The following is a 22,063-nucleotide window of genomic DNA, read 5'->3' as shown; positions in this document are numbered from 1 at the left end:
GCTGTGCCGGTGCCGATGCCGTGCCAGTGCCGTGCCCGGGGCTGTAGCGGGTCTGTACCCGGCTGCGGGTCCGGGGCGGGGTCGGTGCCGGGTCCCGGTCTGTGCTGCATCCGTGCCGGGTCCAGGTCCGTACCCGGGTCGGTGCCGTGCCAGGGCGGGGTCGGTGCCGTGCCCGGTGCTGTGCCGGGTCCGTGCCGTGCCAAGGCGGGTCCGGGGCCGTGCCCGTGACTGTGCCGGGGCCGTACCCGGTGCTGTGCCGGGGCCGGGGCCGTACCCGGTGCTGTGCCGGGGCCGTGCTGTGCCGGGGCGGGGTCGGGGCCGTGCCCGGGGCTGTGCCGGATCCGTGCCCGGTGCCGTGCCGGGGCCGTGCCGTGCCGGGGCGGGGTCGGGGCCGTGCCCGGTGCCGTGCCGGGTCCGTGCCGTGCCGGGGCGGGGTCGGGGCCGTGCCCGGTGCTGTGCCGGGTCCGTGCCGTGCCGGGGCGGGGTCGGGGCCGGGGCCGTGCGGGGCCGGGCGGGCGCGGGGAGGGCTCAGCGGCGGCGCCTGCGCGGGGCCGTCGCGGAGCTCCGCGAAGTTCCGCGGGGCCCGGGGAAGTTTGGGCTCGGCTCGGCTCGGCCCCGGCCATGGCCTTCCGCCGGCGGGCCAAGAGCCACCCGCTCTTCAGCCAGGAGTTCCTCATCCACAACCACGCCGACATCGGCTTCTGCCTGGTGCTCAGCGTCCTCATCGCCCTCATGTTCGAGGTGAGACCCCCCCTCCACCGCATCCCCCTTCCCCGCCGGGGCCGGCTGTGTGTGTGTCCCCACCCTGTGGACCAGGTGACCCCCCTCGTTCTGCACGGGGTGTCCCCCCCCCGGGGCTGTCTCGGCTCAGGGGGGTCCGCACCCCGGCCGGGAGCCCCCATCCCGCTTGGGGAGGGGGCTCTGCGGTACGGGACCCCTCCGTCTGGGGGGGCACAGCGCCGCCTCATTCATTCCCTGTGGCTCACCCACCACCAGAGAGGTGTGTGTCCCACAAATTCCTTTAGGGACCCAGCCTGGTACCGACTTTTGGAGTGGCACATCCTTCGTCCCCTGCTCCAGCCCTGCCCGGGGTCCCTGGTTTGGGAAGGGGCAGCACAGGGAATGTCAAACGCCCTTCTCCAAACCCACCGCTGCTGCTGGGATGTCCCAAGCACTGAAGTGGGGTTCATCAGCCTCACACAGAGAGAAACCAAGCTCTGGCCGATATTCCCAGCTCTTGGAAATGGGAAGAATTTTTTTTTGCCTTTTTTTCCCCCATTTTTTTCTTCTTCTTTAACATTAGCCCTTTTCCAGGTATTTTCTCCGCAGCCAGCGCCGTGGGACGAGCACCGGGGGCTCCTGGGCCTCGGGCAGGACACCAGCGGCTCCCTGGCCTTTCCCCATCCTGGCCATCCCACCTTGGGCCATGAGAAGGCATCCCTGCCTTCCTCCATGGAATACCTTCCTCCATGGGATACCTTCACCCGGAGCCCCCCCCGGGAATGCCGCTGTCCCGCCAGCGCCATGCCCGGAATGCCGCTCTCCCCCTGCTCCGGCTCCTTCCCTCCCAGCTTGCTTTTTTCCCTTCCCTCTTCTCGGGGAGGAGACGGGAGCGCAGGAGGCCGTGTGGCTTCTCTTGGCTCCGGGCATCCACGGCCGAGGCTGCGAGCCCGTGGTCAGCGGCACAGCCGGGCCGGACCCCCCCTCTTCCCCCGCTGAACCCTCCCCTCCAGCGCAGTGCCACGTTTCAAAGCAAATCCGGATGGGAAAGGGGTGGCCGGGGGGCCTGGCGGAGGAGGAAAGGCTCCTTCTTGCAGCAAATCGCAGGAGGAGGAAATCCATTTCCTTAATTCCCTCCCGCTGGAGCCCCCCTTGCTTTTCTCTTCCCCCCTTCCCCCCCCTTTTTTTTTTTTTTTTTTTTACTGGGAATGCTTTGAATGAGCGAGTGGCTTCCAGCACTCAAACCCCCTTTCTATGTGCTTGTGCATATATATATATATATATATATATTTATTTAAGGGTTTCAAAACTAGCCCAAGAGGGCCAGCTGCATTCCAAAGCCACATGCAAATGATGCAAAGTTGGGCTGCAAGTTTCATTGTGGTACTTGAAAAAGAAAAAAGTCGGTGAGTTCTCGTTTCTATCTCAGGGTTTCTCCCTGCAGGTGGTTTTTTCGGGATGCTGGTGCCTATGGTTGCACGTCAGGAACCCCATCCTGGAGAGGTGGTAGCTGGGCTTGGGAGTGATTTTGGTTGACGTGATGCTCTGAGGATGGTTTGAAATGTGATGAACCCCCCTGTGGAGGTGCCAGCAGGGAGGAGTTTGTGGTGTTCCTGATTTTTTTAGTGTCTTTTAATTAAATCTCCCTGGGATGCTGAAGGCAGCAGTTTGCTGCTCTCCCCGCAGACCTCAGGGAGACGGTGCTCGCCGTACTGGGTGGGTTCCAGTGCTCCCTGTGCACTGCCTGGCTGCATCCCCTCCTGGCATCATCACAGAATCACAGAACCATGGAATATGCTGAGTTGGAAGGAACCCATCAGGATCATTGTGTCCAATTCCTGGCCCTGCACAGCACACCCCAAGAATCACACCATGGGCCTGAGCATGGGGTTTGAGACAGCTCTTGATCCTTGTGGGTATTTTATTTTATTTTGTTTTATTTTTATGGTTATTTCTCCTGCTTTCTTTCCCTCTGAAGGAGAAATCAGGCTCTGCTCTTCCCTAGCCCTCCAAACCATCCATGCCCATTTGTGCCACCCCTCTACGATGATTTTTGGTGGCAGCTCGGATATTTCTGCCTTTTGACACCTTTTCATCTCCTCCTTTGCCGTGGTGAGGAGGACACTTGGCTGTCCCTTCTTCTCCTTTCATCCCTGCTTCCCACCCCGCAGCCGGGCTTCCACCTTCCTGATGCTGGTGGCCACAGCCAGGCTCAGGCTCAGCGGAAGCGGCCGAATCCTGCTCACAATAGGCCGTTTCCTGCAGGGGAGGTTTCTTTGGGAAGACACAAATAAGATTTTTAACCTTTTCCCAGGCATCCCCCAGGAGCTGAGCGCTTCCTTGCTCTAGCACCCTGGTCAGGATGATGCTGGAGGGCTGCTGGGTGTCTCCCTTTCCCCAAGCAAGGTGCACCCTGAGTATCCTTTTGGGTGCCCAACCTTTCCCCTCCAGACAGATTCACCAACCTGGGAATTCCTCCACAGCAGGGAGCGGGTACATGATGGGATTTGGGGGCACAAAGTGTGGCGTGAGGCTGCTCACCGGTGTTACGGGTGTGTTGGATTTGATTATTCCAGTGTTTTAGATGATCATAGCATTGCTCAGAGAGGGAAATCCCGGGCTTGGAGGGGGTTTCCCTAAAAAGAGCTGTCCAGAGCTTGGCACTATGCAGTGTTTTTCATTCCCAGCCTGCCTGAAGCCTTCAGGGTGTGAAACACACCTGGTGTGTGTCTGTGTGGTGCCAGGGAGGGATTTTGCCACGTGTGTGTGGCTGCTGGAGCTCGGAAAGAAAAGCCTCCTCTTTTTTTTTTTTGGTGAAAAACTATTTTAAGTGATAGAAACGCGAAACAGGTGCTTCCCATCCTCCTGCAGAAATGGCTTTGCATGTATTTTTCCACCCTGCTTTGCAGAAAAATGAAGCCAAGGCCAGGCTGGGTTTAACCTGCAGCTGGCTGGTGACCCGTGTCCTGTCTGGGGTGGGTCAATCAGTGGGTTGAGTTTGGGGAAGACCTCACTGATTTTGGGCAAGCTCCTGTGTTAGATGAGGACTCCTGCTGCAATCTCTAAAATGGGGAAACTAAAACTCAGTTTTACGCATGGGGTGATGATAAGAAAATGATAACAGAGTTAAAAACCCATTGTTTTATAAGAGTTGCTATGGCCTTGCTGGGCTTTCCCCTGTGAGCAGAGTGTGAGTCACGGGCTCCCAAACTCTGGGTTGTGACACTGTCAAACGAAGGCGGCTGACGAATGAGCTGCTATTTCCAGGCTTCCTGCTAAATATACTTCCCCCTTCCCGGTCCCCTCCGTAGTACTCTAAAAAATTAAGGCCTTCTCGTTGTTAATGCGGGAAAACAAAACATGTTTCTGCCTCCCCTGGTCGTTGCCAGATGTGGGAGCTGAGGCCATGCGGGCGACGTTAAGGGCTGGATAGTTGGGGAAAAGGGGGAAAAAGGGAGGAAAAAACCCAGAATTTAGGTTTAGTTTTAAAAAGAGAATAAACAGGAGGGTTGTGAGGCAGTGAAAATCATGCTGTGCTGAGGGATGAGCGTGTCTGTGGGAGCAGAGGGGCTGCGCCGCCCTCGAAAAGGGTTTTTTGTCCCAGCCAGATGTTTACTTTTAAAGGCTTTGGTCCAAAGTTTGGGCTTTAGTTTACATATAGGGCCTGTGTCAATCCATACCTTGGGTCAGCAAGTTTGTCTTTCAAACTCTGACTGGTTGGGGGAAAAATACCCCCACATTGTGAGAGAAGCCTTCGGACAGCGTTTTATCTGTAATTAGTTTGAGCTGTTTTTCAAGCCCTGGAAATATTTTCCCAGCTCTGACTGCAGAAACTCCCCCAGCCTCCCCCACCAGAGGCTTGGAGCTCCTTCCTTCCTGCAAAGTGATTTTAATTCAAGGAGGACCATGGGGCAGGCAGAGTGCCTGGGGGCTCCTGGCTGGGGTAGAGACAGCAACTGCAAATCCCGCTAGAATGAGGCTTTTGAGAAGGGAAACAGGTTTTACAGAATCCCAGAATGGTTTGGGTTGGAAGGGACCTTAAAGATCATCTCATTCCATCCCCTACCATGGGCAGGAACACCTTCCACTACCTCAGGTTGCTCCAAACCCTGTCCAGTCTGGCCTTGGACACTTCCAGGGATGGAGTGTCCACTGTTCCCTAAGTTCATAGAGTGCCTGGTACCTCTCTGTGAAGGATGCTCAAAAATTATCCCTTGTTCCTGAACACGTTGGTGTTTAGTTGCAGCAGGTAGATTTTGGGAGAGGTGCTAAACTGCCTGGATGCATGTGCTTAAATCCCTTTATTAAAAGTCACGTGCTTATCTGCACAAGTGTAATTGGGATTTGGGTTTGGACTCTTGGAGCCTTTTGTGGCAGGGAAAAAACAGCATTTTTTTAAATTGCTGGATGGGGCTTGGAGCAACCTGGGATAGTGGAAGGTGTCCCTGCCAATGGCAGGGGGTTGGAACAAGATGATCTTTAAGGTCCCTTAACCAAGATGTTCTGTGATTCTAAAAAAGGGTAGGGAGAGCTTTGCTGCTCTGTATTAAACAGCAGTTTCCAGGATGGTGGGTGTTTGGATTTTTCCAGTCACCACATTATCAGGAGTAGATGCCTAGTGGTAGATAGTAGATGCATAGTAAATAAAGATGCATAGTGTAGTAGTGCTGGGATTGTTTGGCTTTATCCATTGCTCTGCCGTCAGGGGCTGTGAGGTGGATGTGCTGGTTTGATTTTTAGCCATGAGAAGCAGCCTCATCCCTGTCCTGAGCATCGCAGGAAACTCTGGTCTTGGTGGGCACGTGGAGTTTTGTGTCTTCACCATCCGTCTGCCCTTTGGTTCTCACATTAGTGGCTTTAACCACCAGAAACCCACCCGCTGCTGAGGATGCTGTTCCCTCTGCATGACTGTAGAGAGCTCCCAGGACAACTGCTTCCCAAATTTACCTGATTCAGGCACATAGAATCATAGAACTATTAAGGTAGGAAAAGACCTCTGAGTTCATTGTGTCCAATCCAGCTCTGCCAAGCCCATCACTAACCTGCATCCCCAGTTACCACATCCCTCATGCAAGGCAGGATGAGGAGCATCTCCCTCTGCATAGAGATGCCCTTAATGCCGGGCAAGGAGCAGATGAGGAGTGGATGAGGAAGGTACAGCCTTTCCTACATGGTCCCTGCTCTGTGCGTCCCATGGAGGCAAACCCCTCTCCCACCCTATAAAAAGTTGTGCAGGGATTTTAATAGCCAGTTGGATATTGGGAAAAATGTCTTCACTGAAAGGGTGTTCAGGAATTGGAACAGGCTGCCCAGGACAGTGGTGGAATCACCATCTCTGAAGTGTTCAGAAAACATGTAGACGTGACACTTGTGGACATGGGTTAGTGGTGGGCTTGGCAGTGCTGAGTTCATGATTGGACTCAGTGATCTTAGAGGGCTTTTCCAACCTAAATTATTCTATGATTCTATGAATTCCACTTCTGCCAGCAGCAGTTTGGTGGCAGCTCTGGCTCTTCTCCTGCCCTGCAGGGCAGGAGCGTGCCTGGCACTTCCTTTCCCATGCCAGCATCTTTTTTCAGAACAAACAGGCAGCGAACGTCTTGTGCCTCTGAATAATCCTCATGTTGCTCTTCCCGTTCCAAACTTCTGCTTTCTCTGGCTGCCTGTGAAATGCTCAATGCAATCCCTAAAGCTTTGCCATCCCTGGTGCTCGTTGCTCCTTCCTAAGCCAAGGAGACCTGGTTTCTGCCTTGCAGGGGAGCTGGAGGTGCCATTGCTGGAGGTCACGGTTCTGGCATTCCCTGTTTTCCAGGAGGCTTAAGCTGCTCCATGGTGTGTCTGGCACTATACACTACTCAGGGCCGTGTAGCAATGGGTGCACCATGGGTGCTCCCAGTTGATATAGTGGACAGGATACTGAGGGGGTTATGTGGGAATTTGAAGATTGATGTTCACTTGCTGGAGCTCAGCCATGACCTCGGTCAAGTCCCCTGTCCCTCTGTGCCCGCTGGCAAGGGGCACGTGGTGAGAAACATCAACAAGTTGCAGGTCGCCCCGTGGATGTGCAGCGTGTCCCTCACCTTCCAGATGGAGGAATGTAGCAGTGTCCTGCTCAGGGTGGTTCATCTCATGTGTTTCATGCTCCATCTGCTGCTAGAAGCAATGACCATCTGAACCAAGATGTCCTTGTGGTGATGCCTGGAGGGGGAGGCTCCCTGGCCAGGTGTGTGCTTCACAGTCAGTGTGAACACTTCCCAACTGGTTGCAGGAGAAGGAAATGCCTTTGGTGCCTTAGAGGAGACCTTCCCTCCATGTAAACTCTGTAAGATGGGAAGGGTGGATGCCTGGAGTTCATACTTGGCCGCTGTAGCACTTTAGTGAGTGGCTGCAGGTTTGCCTGGGCTCCCCCATCTGTCAAACGGAGCAGACAAGCAGTTTGTCCTTGGAAACTGGTCCGTCAGGAGCCTGCCTGTGTCCAGGATGTTACATTTATCTTTAGCAGTAAAATATTTTACTTAGACTTTAGAAAACAGCCCACTACCCCTCTGTAATGAAAGGGGGGGGTGCAAAGGTGACGTCTGAAGCTGCTGGTGGTCTTCCAGCCTATAGAAAGCAAAGGCGGGTGTGGAGATGGGACAGAGCATTGCTTGATGCTGGAGTGGATGGATGAAACCTTCCTACCAGGCCCTCTAGAAAAGAAGATCACGAGCATTCTTGCAAACTGTGTTGGGGCTGAGCACTGTGCTGGCTTTGCTTCCCACCTCGGAGATACTCCAGGGTCATTTTCTTGGACTCACAAGTCTGACCTGTGGCCCCTTCGGCAGGTTAGGAGGCTTCATCTGGAGATGATGTCTTCTTTCCAGCTGTTTATAGCTCTGGATGTCAGTCAGGTACTTGGGTAGCTGTAAATCCTTCAGTGCCTGCTGCCGTCAGCACTTCCATGACACGTCCACCCATCTCTGCAGCATCACAGCCACCGCCAGTTCTGTGTGTTTGTATCGTGCCCCGCGCCAGCTTGTGGTGGGGTTTGGATGTGAAGTCCAGGTCCTGGATGTGCTGTACTGCTCTGGGATGAAGCAACTTGGCTTTCCTGGCCAGCAAGGTCTGTAAGAGCCAGCAGTGTCTCCTTAAGCCAGCTGAAGGCCGGGCGATGCGCTTTTTCCATCCCCACCCCATCCTGCAGCAGAGCCTTTCTTGCATCTACTCCTCCACAAAAAGAGCACAACATGTGGGATTTCCTTTTTTTTTAAGTGGGAAAAAAAAATTAAATCCCCAAACATCCTGAAAAGACACTGTGGAGTTTTCTGTCCCTCACCTGTGCCAGCGGAACAGAGCCACTGGCTGGTTGCTCAATGCTCATGGGGGCAGAATGGGAACGCTTGGCAAAGCCTCTGTGTCCCCCCCACAAGCTCTGGAGCAATTTCCAGCTGGGATTTTAATAGCCTGCAGCTCTGGAACAGTGGTAGCTCCGTCTGTGTGAAATGCAGCTCGTCTCCATCGGTGTTGGACGGGCATGGGATTTGTTGGGGCTGCCAGTGTATGAAGGTGGGTGCTTGCAAAGCGTTGGAGGGTTGGCTGGGAGCCCTTGGAAAAGTAAAAATTTGGTGACCTGCTGCCACTGTGGGGTTGGATGGGATGAAGACACATTTGCTGTCAGATGTCTGTGCACTGAGCTGTGGCCCCAGCCTTGAGGGTGTGTTGGTCTCAGAGGTGCAGCTTTGGGGCATCCTGTGGATGCACTGGGGTGGAATGCTGTGCCCCATTCCCACAAACCCTCCTGTTTCATTGTTGGGAAGGATCATTCCCTTGAATTAAAAGCGATTTAGACAGGACCAGAGAGAACAGCATGAAGCTGTTTCTGGAGAGGTTTAGGCTGGATATCAGGAAAAAGTTCTTCCCCCAGAGGGTGGTTGGACACTGAACAGGCTCCCCAGGGAAGTGGTCATGGCCCCAAGGCTGCCAGAACTCAAGGGCCTTTTGGACAACACTCTCAGGGACCTGGTGGGATTCTGGGGGTGTCCTGTGCAAGGCCAGGAGTTGGACTTCAGTGATCCTTGTGGATCCCTTGCAACTCAGGTTATTCCATGATTCTATTCTGTGATTCAATAAATAAAGAGTGAGCAGCACAGCCCTGGTTTGCAGGGGCCCTGATGTGTCATCCCAGGCTTTTTTATTCCTTTTTTGTGCATGCATATGGAATCTTGTGGGTAACTAGAGTGAAGTTCAGCATGTCTGTCAAAGCTGCTTTTCCCTTGCCCTGTTGGACCTTCATGGGTGCCTGCACAGACCCTAGAAGGGTCCAGCCTCACCAAGTGGAGGAGTCTCCACAAACATGTGGAGCTAAATCCATGTGTAGCCAGTCCATAGGGCTTTGCAGCCTCTGAGTTTCTCATGTGTGGGTGCTGCCATCCCTACTCAGGCTGGATTCCCAGTGTGGCTGCCCAAGTGGATGGGAATGAGGGCTAGTTTTAATTAATGCAAATAGCCAGTTGGGTCAGTTCCCAGTGTCCCTTGAGCAGCAGGTCACATGTGAGGATGGTCCATGCTCCTGGAGAGATGCTCATCCTCAAGGGGAACCAAGAGGCTTCCCCTGTCAGGTTGGCTCATGGCTTTTCCAGCTGTGTTGTTTTTCCAGGTTTCTCCCTCCTTTATACCTCTCTTTCTCCTTCCCAAATCCCAAGTTTCTGTTGTCAAACCACTTCCCTTGCAATCTCCTTGCTGAAAGATGTTTCTGCGAGTGAAGCAGGTGCCTGTACATCTCCCTGGACAATTTACCTTTCCCTTTGTGGTAGGAAAAGAGAGTAAATGGTGGCAGAGGAATGGAATCAACAACTGATTTGCTTTTTTCCCCCTCTGTGTGTCTTTTACAGGTCACAGCCAAGACTGCCTTCCTGTTCATCTTACCTCAGTACAACGTTAGTGTGCCTACAGCAGGTAAGAGATGCATCTGCTCCAGACACCCCAAGGGGAGGATTGAGTCGTGGTCTGTCCCAAATCCTCTTTGCCAGCTGGCCCAGGCTCACCCTGTACTGATCACACTGTCTCTGGTGGTAAAGGAGATGTTAAAAATATTTTGGGAAGAAGCAAAGTTTGAGCAGCTCAGAGAACTCTGATCATGTCTGCCAGCCCTCATGCTGCCAGGATTTGGAAGAAATGCTTTCCAGGGGGTTTTGGGGCTTCCTCTGTGTTTCTGCCATGGCCAGGCTGCTCTGTGCTCCCTGCAGGGTGAGGATCCTGCTCCAAGCCCGGTCAGGCAGGATCAAACTGCCTGATTGCATGCCTGGAGCAGCTCCATGTCCTGCTGAGGAGCGGGAGGGATTTACCTCTTTGCTAAGCAGCAGGGGCTGCACAATAGTTCCTGCCTTGCTGATTTTTGGAGGGATGGAACAAGGTGAACGTGTGGAGGTGCACGTGGTGCACAGCACAAGGCAGGTTATGGGCCTGGTTCACATGGAGTGATTTGAGGAGGCTCTGAGGTGGTGCAGCTCTGAACCAAACAGACCAGAGGATGTACCCCAGCTGCCAGCCAGGAGGCAGCTGGAGGCTCGGCCCCTGTTCATATTTTGGCTGCTGGTTGCTACCTTCCTGGCCCAGAGCCCCTGTGGATCTGGCAGCGATCTTGGGCACTGGCGTGGAGACAGCAGGAGGTGGTTTGGGTAAAGCCTGAGCTCAGGATGAGCCAAACGCCCGGGGCACAAAGCCTGGCTTGGTGGCAGAAAACTGCAGTTAATTGGAAGTGTTTGAGTAATCATCCAAAGAAAGAGCAGGGTGTTGGGATTAGTGGGACTACAGTGAGGCAGACATGCAGAAGATAAAAGCTCTGCCCTTAAAATCTTTGAACGTTAAGGCTGAAGAAGTCATCCAGCTCCCAGATTAAATTGGTCTGTGCTCCCCTATGGCACAGTCCAGACAACTTCCTGCTGGTTTGTAAGGGATTTATTGTTTCCTGATGCCAGAAAACTCAGGGAGGGCACAGAAACACCTCACCAGAGCCAGATAATGGGGTATCAGTATAGAGCATGAGGTGGCTGAGGCCTTGGGGAGAGAGGCCTTGATGCAGCAGCTTGTTTGGAGGAAGGGTTATTGCTCATCTAAATTTTTCCAAGGCTGTTTCACATCCCTCACAGCTCCTGCTAGAGCAGTTTCTGAGAGAGGAGAGACGAGGCAGAGTGGTTGCACATGTGCACAATATTATTTTCTTGGGACTTGCAATTCAATCTTTTGCCTTGCTCTGGGATACAGGCACCATGTTTACCTCTGGGCTTGCACAGCACCCAGCCCAGGCTTCTATAGACAGGGTGTTTTCATATCCTTTGCCAGATGTTTTCATAAATCCTGTTCAAATCTTAAAAATCTGAACTGAAGCTTTGCTCAAGGGTAAACAGGGCTGGTGACGATGCTTTCTGCAGTGCACCACAAGGACAGCAGCTTTCCTAAATCTGCTTCTTCCCAATAAGCTGCAGGGCTGCAAATAGTCACCTAAATGCAGCTGTCTGGGGTATTTTGGGTGCTGTTGGGTCTCCCGTTGCTCCAGAAGAGCATGGCCTCCCGTGAGTCCTATTTCTCATCCTCTATCCCCTTGCTGCTGTCTCAGATCTCTTAACAGCATAAGGCATCTGCATTTCAGCAGCTGAATCCTGCTCCAGCAGCTTTCAGGAATGTGTGGAAGAGACTGGGTGCTGGATCATAACCGAGGGGGTGGAAATGCCATCCTCAGCCCTAATGTTCCCAGTGGGGCATCCCCGATCCCATCACCTGCTTCAGCCTTCCATGTGTTCATCCCTGCAGGCTGATAAGTTCCTGCCTCCATACCCAGGCTGTCCCCAGCCCCTCATCTCTGGCAGAGGAAGCTTGAGGTGTCCTGAATGTCTCCTCCCTTGAGGTGTGTAACTATTGGAGGAGAAACCACCCACCTCTGCCATGAACTAACCCTGGATGGAGCCCTTTTTTCCAGCCACTGGCACAGTAATGACCTCTCTCCGGTGTCCCCATATTGGGAATAACCCCCCTGCCGCACTGACCCTTAAACCCTCACCTGGAAATCATTTGGGTCATGGGGATTTGATCCACTGTTTGGTGTTTTGCAGATGGGGAGCTGGTCCAGTATCACTATGGGCTGAAGGATCTGGTCACCATCCTCTTCTACATCTTCATCGCCATCATCCTGCACGCGGTGGTGCAGGAATACGCCCTGGACGTGAGTGCCATTCCATGTCTTGAGCCACCAAAAGACCTCAAATCCCATGGTCCTGCTGCAGTTGAATGCTGTTCTGGGGGTTAAGGTGGTGATTATGAGTGAGCCTTCACCTCTGGAGGCTGCTTGGGATGAGGAGGAGGAGGAGGAGGAGGAGAGAGGGTTGATGACCCGGTGGCTCATGTGTTCGTGGTTTTTTCTCTCTTCCTCTGCTCCTTCCCAGAAAATCAACAGGCGTCTGCATCTCTCCAAGGTCAAACACAGCAAGTTCAATGAGTCAGGGCAGCTGGTTGCCTTCCACCTCACCTCTGTGATCTGGTGCTTGTATGTCGTGGTGACGGTAAGGCATGGGAATGGCTGGGATTTGGGTTGCCAAGGGGAAATTTGGGGGTTCTGGAGCACAAAATCCCACTGGCAGCAGAATCCCCAGCCAGCCCCTGGGCCAAAACGGGCACATTTCAGCAAGTTTAGTTTTCAAGTGTGGTGGATCTTTCCAGCCACCGAGTGAGGGCAGTTTTGGGAGATCCTTCTCCTGCACTGTGCAAGGCATAAGCTAATGGGATGTGAGATATTTTTGGAGCTAGTCTTCAGAAATCTTTCTTGGTCTCATCATCTCCATCTGCAGCTCCAGATCATCTTTCTCAGATTCTTATTTTCCTCTTTATTTATATTCAGTGCTTTAAGGTTTTTGGATGCCTTTTGCAGGGTTGTGGGGCTAATGGGCAGATTTTTGGGATCCCTCTTTGTGGTCACTTTCCTGGCAAGCTGGCAGTGAGGGGATCACTGAGAACAGGAAAGCCACGCTGTTCCTTGGGTGCATTGCAAATGTGTCAACCCAAAACTGCTGGGAGAAGAAATCAGAGGGAAAACATGTCTTTTTGGGGAGGAAGGGGGAGGGAAGAACAGGTGTTGTGGCTATTTTGGAAGTGTGAAGTGATGATGCTTTGCTGCCTGCAGCCATTGGGGTCCAGCTGGGGATGGATCCTTGGGGACAGGTCCCCTCCCCACTGCCTGGGGGGTCCTACCAGCTCCAATTAGAGTACCCCTTTCAAGGCCAGCATTTCAGAGGTCTGCTGGCACTGCCTCTACCCTGTTGGGCTCTGAGGAGGGAAACACTGGTAACAAAGTTAGTTGATGCTGCTGGTTTTGGGCTCCCCTTTCCCAGTGCCAGACCCATCCCTCACCAGCTGTGGGGCTGGAACCTCCTCCTTGCCCTTATGTGCTCCCCAAACACCTCATGTGCTCAAAGCAGGTCACCCTTCACAGCACTTGCACTTTCCCTGGCCTCCCCCAACTGAAAAAAGGGCTTAGGGCAGACAGGGCATGGATGGTGGTGACTCAGCAGGACAAGTTTCCCATACCAACACCTCCTTCCAAAGCCCAGTGCAGCATCCCCGTGGCAGGAGCAAGAGGGGAGCCACATCCTGTAACCTGCCCTGCAAGCATAAGTTGAGGTGGAAAATTAAACTATCCAATGCTTAATAAATTGGTTCTCTAGGTGTTTTTTGTTCCCCTTTCTCATCAGTAGTACTTCTGGTTGCCTTAGTGATACTTGGTTGGACAGGCCAGTGAGGGAGAAGCCCCATAGACCATGCACACAGTTACAGGCATCTCACCCTCACGCCTCCAGAGCATCCCAAACCCCAGAACATCCTGTCCTGAACCTGGGAACATGTGTGCAACCGAGCAAGGAGCCTTCACCCCCCAAACACAGGGCCTGGAGAGATTTTATAGGGGTGCTAGAGACCCCCAAATTTGTCTGAGCTTTGGTGAGCTCAGCCTTGGCTCTCGCATGGGACACGTTTTTTTCTGCAGGCTGGGTGTCATCCTCAGTTCCTTGTTTCACTGTAACATTAGCCCACCCCATCATAACCTGTTTCTTTTGCTGAAGCCTTGCATCTCTTCTCTTTCTCAGGAAGGATACGTATCAAACCCCCGGAGTCTGTGGGAAAACTACCCGCATGTTTATCTTCCGTAAGCACTTTTGAGGGTATTTTGTTCCGGGGCTGACCACTTCCTTCCTCTCCACGGTTTTCCCTGTGGCTGGGAGAGGGGTGCTGACAGCACAGCACCCTTTGCATGCACCCTGCTGCAAGGATGCTGCAGTGAGGTCATGAGGAATGGTGGATATCTCATTTGTGAGCCTGGGGAGGGTGTTCTGGAGGGTTTCCCCCATGAGGAAGGTCCTGTGAGTCTGGTTACTCATCCTGGCTGTTTTCTGCATCACCTTGGGCAAGTCTCTTTGCTGTTTATTTTTCATAGTAGGAATGAAGTGGGGGATAACCCTCCCTTTTTGGGTTTTTACAAAAGTGAGGTTTACTGAGGGCATGGAGACTGCAGCAGGAGCATCTGGATAAACTCCAGGTGTGGCTGCCTCAACTCAACAAATAATTTCAGCCCAGAAATGATGCCTCCTAAATCCTGTGGCTTCAAAGCAGTGGAGGGATTGCCCGATGCTGCCCTGCCAACCCAGGTCCTTGGGGTCCTGCCATGCCCTGGCTTGGCTCTCATGGATCATCCCTGCATTTCAGGTTCCAGGTGAAGTTTTTCTACCTGTGCCAGCTGGCGTACTGGCTGCACGCCCTGCCGGAGCTCTACTTCCAAAAAGTTCGCAAGGTGAGAGCCAGGTGGGCCACCTGGGGATCCCACACGCTGGATTTTGGGAGAGGGAGCTTTGGGAGAGGGCAGGTGAAGAGGGTTGAGAAGTTGACATGGCTCTCTGCCCTGCCAGGAGGAGATCCCTCGCCAGCTGCGCTGCATCGCGCTCTACCTGGTGCACATCGCCGGCGCCTACCTGCTCAAGTGAGTCACCTCCCTCAGCACCACATCCTGCTCCAGGGATGGGGCTGAGCAGCTCCTTTTGCAGTGGGAGTCAGCTGGGAATCCTCAGTGGGATGGGAGGCTTAAAGTGGAGTGTTGCAGCGGACAGTGACTTTTTGCATAGGCGGGTAGTGATAGGAAAAGGGGGAATGTTTTTAAACTAAAAGAAGAGAGATTTAGGTTAGATATTAGGAAGAAATTCTTCCCTGTGAGGGTGGTGAGGCTCTGGCACAGCTGTGGCTGCCCCGTTCCTGGAATTGTTCAAGGCCGGGTTGGATGGGGCTCTGAGCAACATGGGGTAGTGGAAGGTGTCGCTGCCTGTGGCAGGGGGTTGGGACTGGATGATCTTTAAGGTCCCTTCCAACACAGATCATTCTATGATAAAAAGCAGAGCAGCCTTGCCAGCAGTTAGGGTTTTGTGTTGGATTCCTACTGGTTTGGGCTGTGCTGATGGTTTGGGGACAGGGATTTCCCCTGCTGGTGCAGAAAGGCCTGGCTTTAGGCTGGTGCTGCAGCTCAGGAATGGCAGGGGAGAGGCTTTAGCTGGATTTGAAGGATGAAGGTTGACCAATGATGCTTTTTTCTTCCTCTTCCCTCCTAGTTTAACCCGCTTGGGGCTGATCCTCTTGCTGTTGCAGTACTTGGCTGAGTTCTTCTTCCACATGGCCCGGCTGGTTTACTTCACGGATGAGAACAACGAGAAGCTGTAAGCAGGGGAGCTGCCCAGGGCTTCCACCTCCTCCAGAGCCTGGGAGAGCCACGTAGCTTGATCTCAGTGCTGGGAGCTGCTCCTGCCCACAGCTCTGCTTGTCCCTCCCACAGGTTTAATGTCTGGGCTGTCGTGTTTGTGGTCACCAGACTCTTCACCCTCACCTTGTACATCCTGGTCATCGGCTTCGGGCTGCCACGGGTGGAGAGCCAGGCCCTGGATCCTGAGAGAGGGAATTTTTTCAGCTTCCTCTTCAACAATATCCTTTTCAGGTAGGAATGTCTGCTGTGTCTTCCTTGGCTGTGTTATCTCAAGATGGGGTTTGCTGAGTTTGGAAGTCACAGAATCACAGAATGGTTTGGGTTAGAGAGGATTTCAAAGCTCTGCTCCTTCCAATCCTGTGCTATAGGCAGGGACACCTTCCACTGGACCAAGCTGCTCAGAGCTCCATCCAAATGCCAGTGGGGATCTGATCTTGGTTCCATTTAGGGAAGGTCCTAATGAGCTGAAGGGGTGTGAAGGAAGCAAGAAGGGGTTTAAAGGCTACAGAGGGGAAAAACCATCAAATAAGGTGTTCATTGAGTGAAGTCATAAAGCATGAGTCTATCCTAGAGAAAGGCTTACAGGCCTTCCCTGCTGCACCTTTAAGTGCATTAACACAGATGTGGTCAAGGAAAATGCATTTTCCCTTCTGCTTGGACATGTTTTGCTCTCTGTTGTCATGGGAAGCAGAATATGGGATGGGCTCCTCATGCCTTGCAGTCTGTCTGTCAAGACTGGGAGCCTTTCTCAGCCATACAGCAGCTTTGGGTTCAGTTCAGAATTTGCTAGGCCTGGTCATTCCCAAGCTTTTTGAAGCCATGGGCTGCTGGCACACATGAAGATTTGGGGGACTTTCTTAGCTCCCTTCCAACCACATCCATCTTTTAGATGTACAGAGAAGTTGGGAATGTCGTACCTTGACTGTGCAGAGTGTGGCTTGGGCAGTGCTGGTCGAGATGATCCTTTTGATCCATTCTTACCCTGAAGTTGTAACAATCAGCAGTGCCCTGAGCACCTGAGAGCTTTATGGTGTGGAGGGAAAGGGAAGTGGCTGCTCTTTGCTCAGGGGATGGCAGGAAGGAGAGATGGTGGCGGCTGTAGGGATGGCACCTGCCACCAGCCCCGGTGTGGGTGGAAGGCTGGGTTGGGGGTGGCCTTGCTGCTCTGTTCTCAGCCTGCCTCTTCTCCACCCCTGCCAGAATGAGTGTGCTGCTGTTGGTGTGCCTCTTCCAGGCCTCAGTGATGTGGCGCTTCATCCACTTCCAGCTGCGGCGCTGGAGGGAGTACTGGAACGAGCAGAGCAGTCGGAAGCGAGTCGTCGCCGCCACCACCGGCACCAAGCAGCAAACCAAGCCGCTCAAGAGGGACTCGGGTGAGTGCTGGGATCAGTGGCACCATGGGAGGTATCAGTCCTGTGGTTCAGCACCCCCTCAGGGGGTCCCCAGCAGCGTCCTGGCCTAGTGGGGGCTTTCCCCATGTCTGTGGGCCAGGCCTGAGAGGGTTAATGGTTTGGCCTGTGCAAGGGACAAAGTTTTCTCTTTCCATAGGATCACAGAATCAATTAGGTTGGAAAAGACCTCTGAGGTCATCGAGTCCAACCTATGGATGAACACCACCACGTCAATTAGACCACAGCACTGAGTGCCACATCCAGGTGTTTCGTGAACACCTCCAGGGATGGGGACTCCATCTCCTCCCTGGGAAGCCCATTCCAATGCTTAACCACCCTTTCTGTGAAGCAATGTCCAACCTGAACCTCCCTTGGCACAGCTTGAGGCTACGTCCTCTTGTCGTGTTGCTTGTTCCCTGGGAGTAAGCCCGACCCCCGCCTGGCTCCACCATCCTGTCAGGGAGTTGTAGAGGGGGATAAGGTCACCCCTGAGTCTCCTTTTCTCCAGGTTAAACAACCCCAACTCCCTCAGTCGCACCTCATAGGACTTAACCTCTAGACCCTTCACCGCCTTCATTGCCTTTCATTGCCGTTCCCAGGTTACCATGAAAACGGGGTGGTGAAAGCAGAGAATGGCACCTCACCTCGAACCAAGAAGCTGAAGTCACCGTAGAAGCCAAGGATTGTCTCCTGGGGAGGAGGGCGAGATACCAAGACTAAGCAGCCCCTCCTCCTGGTCCTCATGGGCGGCGTCTTGAGTGGCTTGGAAACCAGTCATCTTCCCAAGGTGTCTCTCGCTCTCCTCCCTTCCTCTCTTGCTCTCTTGAACCATTTGCAATAAAACCAAAAAGGTCCCTTTCCCCTGCTCCCTTCCCCTCATAGGAACCTTTTCCAGCCCTCTTGGTTTTGCCTTCCTCTATTTGATGGTAAATCAGTGTGCAATTTTGGTTTTTTTCTTTTCTATTTTAGTGTTTGGTTATTTTGGTTAATGGTTACAAATGTGTTGTAGACGGTTCCAAACGATCCTTTTTTCTCCCACAGCATGTTCCTCCCCTCTCTCTTCATGGTGCTTCCCTGAGTCCCTGGGACAGGGCCACGACAGCTTGAAGGCACCAAATGTGTGTTATGGGAACAGGTTCCTGGGGGAGTGTGCTGGGGCTGTGAGATCCTGAGGCCCTGGGGCACTCTCAGGTGAGATGGGGCCAGTGCTCAGCAGGGTGGTGATGCTGCAAAGAGAGAACAGGGTCTGAGGGAGGAACCTCAGCCCTGTCTTGTCTCATGGTGGACCCCTGGTTACGTGGGGCCTTTCTGACCCCTGGTTTTCAGCTAATTTTGGAGAGCTGGGCAGTAGAGAAAGAGAATTTCCTTCTTCATATGGAAGGCCCACCTCCCAACCTCTGCTTGCCCCAGCTCTTCTGGTACAGCTGGGTCTCTCTTGGCTGCCCTGTGGTTTTTCTGGAGCTCCCAGCCTCAAGAGCTGAGCAGCTCTGCAGCTCACAGTGCCTTGTCGTGGGGCAGCACCATCCTCAGGTCCAGGTGAAACCTCGAGTCCTGCCCTGCTCTGAGCACTGGCCTGGCTCCTGTCAGCTCGGGCCCTTTGCCAGCTTGTTTTGCCCCGTGGACCTGGTGTTCTTGTGGCTCCTGACCATGTCCAGATGACAAACTGGCTGCTCCAAAGGGTTTTCACATCAATGGGACTGTGCCCCTCATGCTGTCACCTCAGCCTTCCTCATCCCTACCATACCAATCCAGCCGTGCCATCGGTAGCCACCAGCTTCACTCTTTGTTTCCAAAGGATACAGTGCTTGTATCCACCCAAGGTGCTATCAAATCCAGGGTTTCTTCCAAAAAACCTAGCCCCTTCATCCCTTTCTGAGCTGTGAACGAGATGACAGGGAGGGAAGGGGAAGGAAGCCAGGGCTGCAAGGAGCAGCTTGCATTTTAGGAAAAGCCTGACTTGTGACATATAGCTGTTGGCAGATGGAGTTGTCTCAAATCTACCTCAGAGGCCATCTGTTGCTGCAGACCACTTTCCCCTCTTGCTCCTGCCCGCTGCCACCTCCATGTGCTGGCAGGAGCTTTTGTGGAAAGCCAGATCCCACCAGCTTGATCCCTTGCTGCTGAGGAGCAGCATCTGAGTGGGGTTTCATGGGTCAGTGCCATCTCACTGAACTTCTTTGGGGTGCCACACACCAGGCTGGGTTTGGCAGGTGAGCAGCAGTGGCACCTCTCACCCCACACTCTCCTCCAGGGCGGTCCCTAAGCTGGGCTTTGCTGTTGGTGCCTCTTGTGCAGCGAAGTCGGGCGTAGCTTTAGTTCTGCTTTGCCGCCGCAGGAACAGGCAACTCGTGTGTTCCCTTGGCTGGGTGAGGAGAGAGGGCACAGAGCTGGGGGGAGCTGGGGTGTTCTTCCATAGGCAGTCCAGGATTGATCCTTGGCGTGCCCCTTGCTCAGCCCTTTGGGCAGCTGAGCTCTGTCTCTCTCCCAGTGCAATTTCAGCTTGAGGCTGGCGCAGGTGTTCTTCTCATCAGTTGTGTTTTGAGGAATGGGTGAGAGTTGATTTTCTGCCCCTCTTTGAGTTGAGTTGGGGTTTTTCCCTGTTTCTGTGGATGCCTTTTGTACCTTCCTTTCCCTCTCCTTGTTGGGGATGCACTGGAGGGAGAAAATGTTCAGGGATACGAGGACAATTGGTCAAATTCCTGTTGGTCCTCTATCCTCATGACCTATGAGTGTCAAACAAGAGATATTGGCAGGAGAGGGTTTCCCCCTTTCTTGGGGGAGCTGAGGAAGGAGGTTGGAGCAGAGCCCTTGGAGGTATCTTGCAGTTGCTTCTCACAGCCCGTGTTGGGTCAATAACACGCATTTTGGCTCAGAGACAGTGGCAGTACCCACGGGGCAGCGAGTCCAGAGGGGGAAAAGAGCTTTATGTTTAGGGAGGACGTGGAAAAGGTCTAGTGTGAGAGGTTTTTCCTTTCTCTTCCTCTTCTGCTCCCCAGCCATCCACTGCCACGTGCCCTCCAAGAGCGACTGCTGGCCAGGATCTCTCCGGAGCCTCAGCCAGTCCTTTCCGCAGAGCCAGTGCCTCACAGCAGCTGAGCTGTTGACTCTGTTAACAGGCGACACGTAACAGCCCCCCAAAAAGCTGGCTGCTGAATGATTCCTCCTGCCTGCCTGCTTTGCTTCAGGCAGCTTTTCCACTTGCACAATGCTGTCTCTTCGTACAGTAGCCGATGATGCTTTGTATCCCAAGTGCCTTATGTTGTAGCCTCTCTGTACTTTAGCAATAGCTGAACACCCTCCCTCTTTAGTATGTATGTACAGCATATGCTACGTTTATGTGGTTTTTTGTTTTCTTTTTGATAGAGCTACCAGGAAAAGGGATAGTTTGTTATGGAACATTTCCATGTGTTCTTTCTATCGTTTGTTTTTTTAAACCTATAGGCAGGCGATGGGGCTTTTTTTTGCCCTCCCCTATATTTAGTACTCAGAAATCCCCATCCTTCTGTTAGACCCAAACCTGGCAGGTTGTTTTTTTTTAGGCTGAGCCTTTGTTGTGAGGCAATATCCACTGCCATCCTGGAGGTTTGCAATCCCCTCTCCATCAGAGGGGCTGCTCCTGTCTCTGTGTTCTAGTCCAAGCACAATCCCTCAGCTGCAAGCCCACAGTAACTGCTTCTATGTCCGTGTCATTTCTCAGCAGATCGAGCCTTCTTTTCAGCCCAAAGAGCTTTTTTCTTTCCCAAATGGAGTGTTTTCCTTACAAGCCCTTATTGGTCAGTCTGTCCTTGACAGCTCTGTGTATTAAATGCCACGAGCTCACTTCCCTTGAGTGGATGCTCTTCTCATGCCCCATCTTGTCAAGCCCTGTGTCATCTGCAGAAAACACCACAGAATTGTTGACTGAGGTTGGAAAACACCTCCAAGGTCATAAAAATCCAGCTTTTAATCCAACACCAAGATCCAACCCCACACAGGAGCTCTTGTCCCCCACAGTGCAGAAGGTAATGGAGACTATCCAAAACTGCAGGTCTTCTAGTGTGACACTATTGCTTGCACCCTTCCCATGGGCTTGAGGCTGCTTTTGTAATCTGTGTACATTATCCAACCTAAGGAGATCAGGAATTGAGTAGCCTGTGAATTTTGGGGTGAAGCATAGTGTTCTCCTGTCCTAGCCTAGAAGAGCTGTAAAATACCAGCAGTAGTTCTCTCTTTCTGTCTTTAGATAGTCAGAGAACGGGCTTGGGAAGAGGAAGGGGTGGAAGAAGAACAGATGTAGCATTTCACGTACAATTTTTGAGTGACACTTACCTTATGGGGCATTACAGTCGCGTTTTGTCTTGTTGTTGTTGTTTAGGATTCTTTCTTTCTTACTCATCCTGTTTGGGCTAGTAGTAGACAAGTTCCAGTTCCCCTGTAGGTCCCCTTACCTTCAGCTCACTGTTTTAAAATGCATAGTAGGCTTCCTTGTTACAGGGAAGAGTGGCTACTCTAAGATGTCTCTTCCTTGCCTCCAAGTGACTCTGGAAGCTTGGAGTTACACTGCCTTTGCTGCAGTGCCTGCGGGTTCACAGCAGCCTCAGGCTCTTGCCTTTGGTAGATGGACCCCAAATTGTGTAAACAGTGGATAGAAATGATGGGGTTTGATTTACAGCCTTCCAGGAATAAAAGGTTGGCTTGGTAGGTTTTATAACGAAGTGAAATATGCTCCTTTGGCTCGGGGCTGTGTGTGGAGTTTTGCTGGGAAGAATGGCTGTTGGAAAAAGCCAGGCAGAGGCATGTAGTTTCTCCTCAAAAATGTTGAACTCAATGGATCAAACTTCAGCAAAGGAACTCGAGGAAAATTTCTCTACTTCCGTATTTCCTGATTTTTGAGTGGGTGGGGGGAATTAACAGTCTCTGTATTTTATCCTGTTTGTTTCATTCTTTCTGTTACTTCAGTTTTTGTACGGATTTTGTTTGTTGTTGTTTGTTGTTAAATGACTTGTGATAAACTCAGCAAAAGTATTTTTCTGAAATAAATGAATAAAAGGCATAGATTCTTCCACTGCTGCTGTCCAGTGATGTTTTATCACTCCTAAGCTGTACATGTGGCAAAGCAGCTGTGATGGGTTATACTGGTCTCTTCTCCTGTCATACCAGGCTAATCTGTTCCCTTTGCAGCATCTTGTGTCCTCCTCTTCATGGAATC

The 22,063-nt window shown here is 52.6% G+C and overlaps 1 protein-coding gene across 1 annotated transcript; it reads left to right on the top strand.

Annotated features, from left to right (window-relative positions):
* Nucleotides 1-544: 544 nt before the first annotated feature.
* TRAM2 (translocation associated membrane protein 2) lies at nucleotides 545-21,919 on the top strand. Its single transcript, XM_032683981.1, has 11 exons — nucleotides 545-741; nucleotides 9,591-9,654; nucleotides 11,808-11,917; nucleotides 12,138-12,254; nucleotides 13,830-13,888; nucleotides 14,446-14,530; nucleotides 14,646-14,716; nucleotides 15,336-15,440; nucleotides 15,557-15,715; nucleotides 16,685-16,857; nucleotides 17,475-21,919. The coding sequence occupies exons 1-11, from the start codon at nucleotides 622-624 to the stop codon at nucleotides 17,546-17,548; spliced, it is 1,137 nt and encodes a 378-aa protein (XP_032539872.1). The 5' UTR covers nucleotides 545-621; the 3' UTR covers nucleotides 17,549-21,919.
* Nucleotides 21,920-22,063: the final 144 nt, after the last annotated feature.

This window comes from Chiroxiphia lanceolata, chromosome 3 (genome assembly GCF_009829145.1).
Source record: "Chiroxiphia lanceolata isolate bChiLan1 chromosome 3, bChiLan1.pri, whole genome shotgun sequence".
NCBI classification, from domain to species: domain Eukaryota; kingdom Metazoa; phylum Chordata; class Aves; order Passeriformes; family Pipridae; genus Chiroxiphia; species Chiroxiphia lanceolata.
The sequence above is the reverse complement of the archived record's forward strand: the minus strand, read 5'-3'. Positions and strand labels throughout refer to the sequence as shown.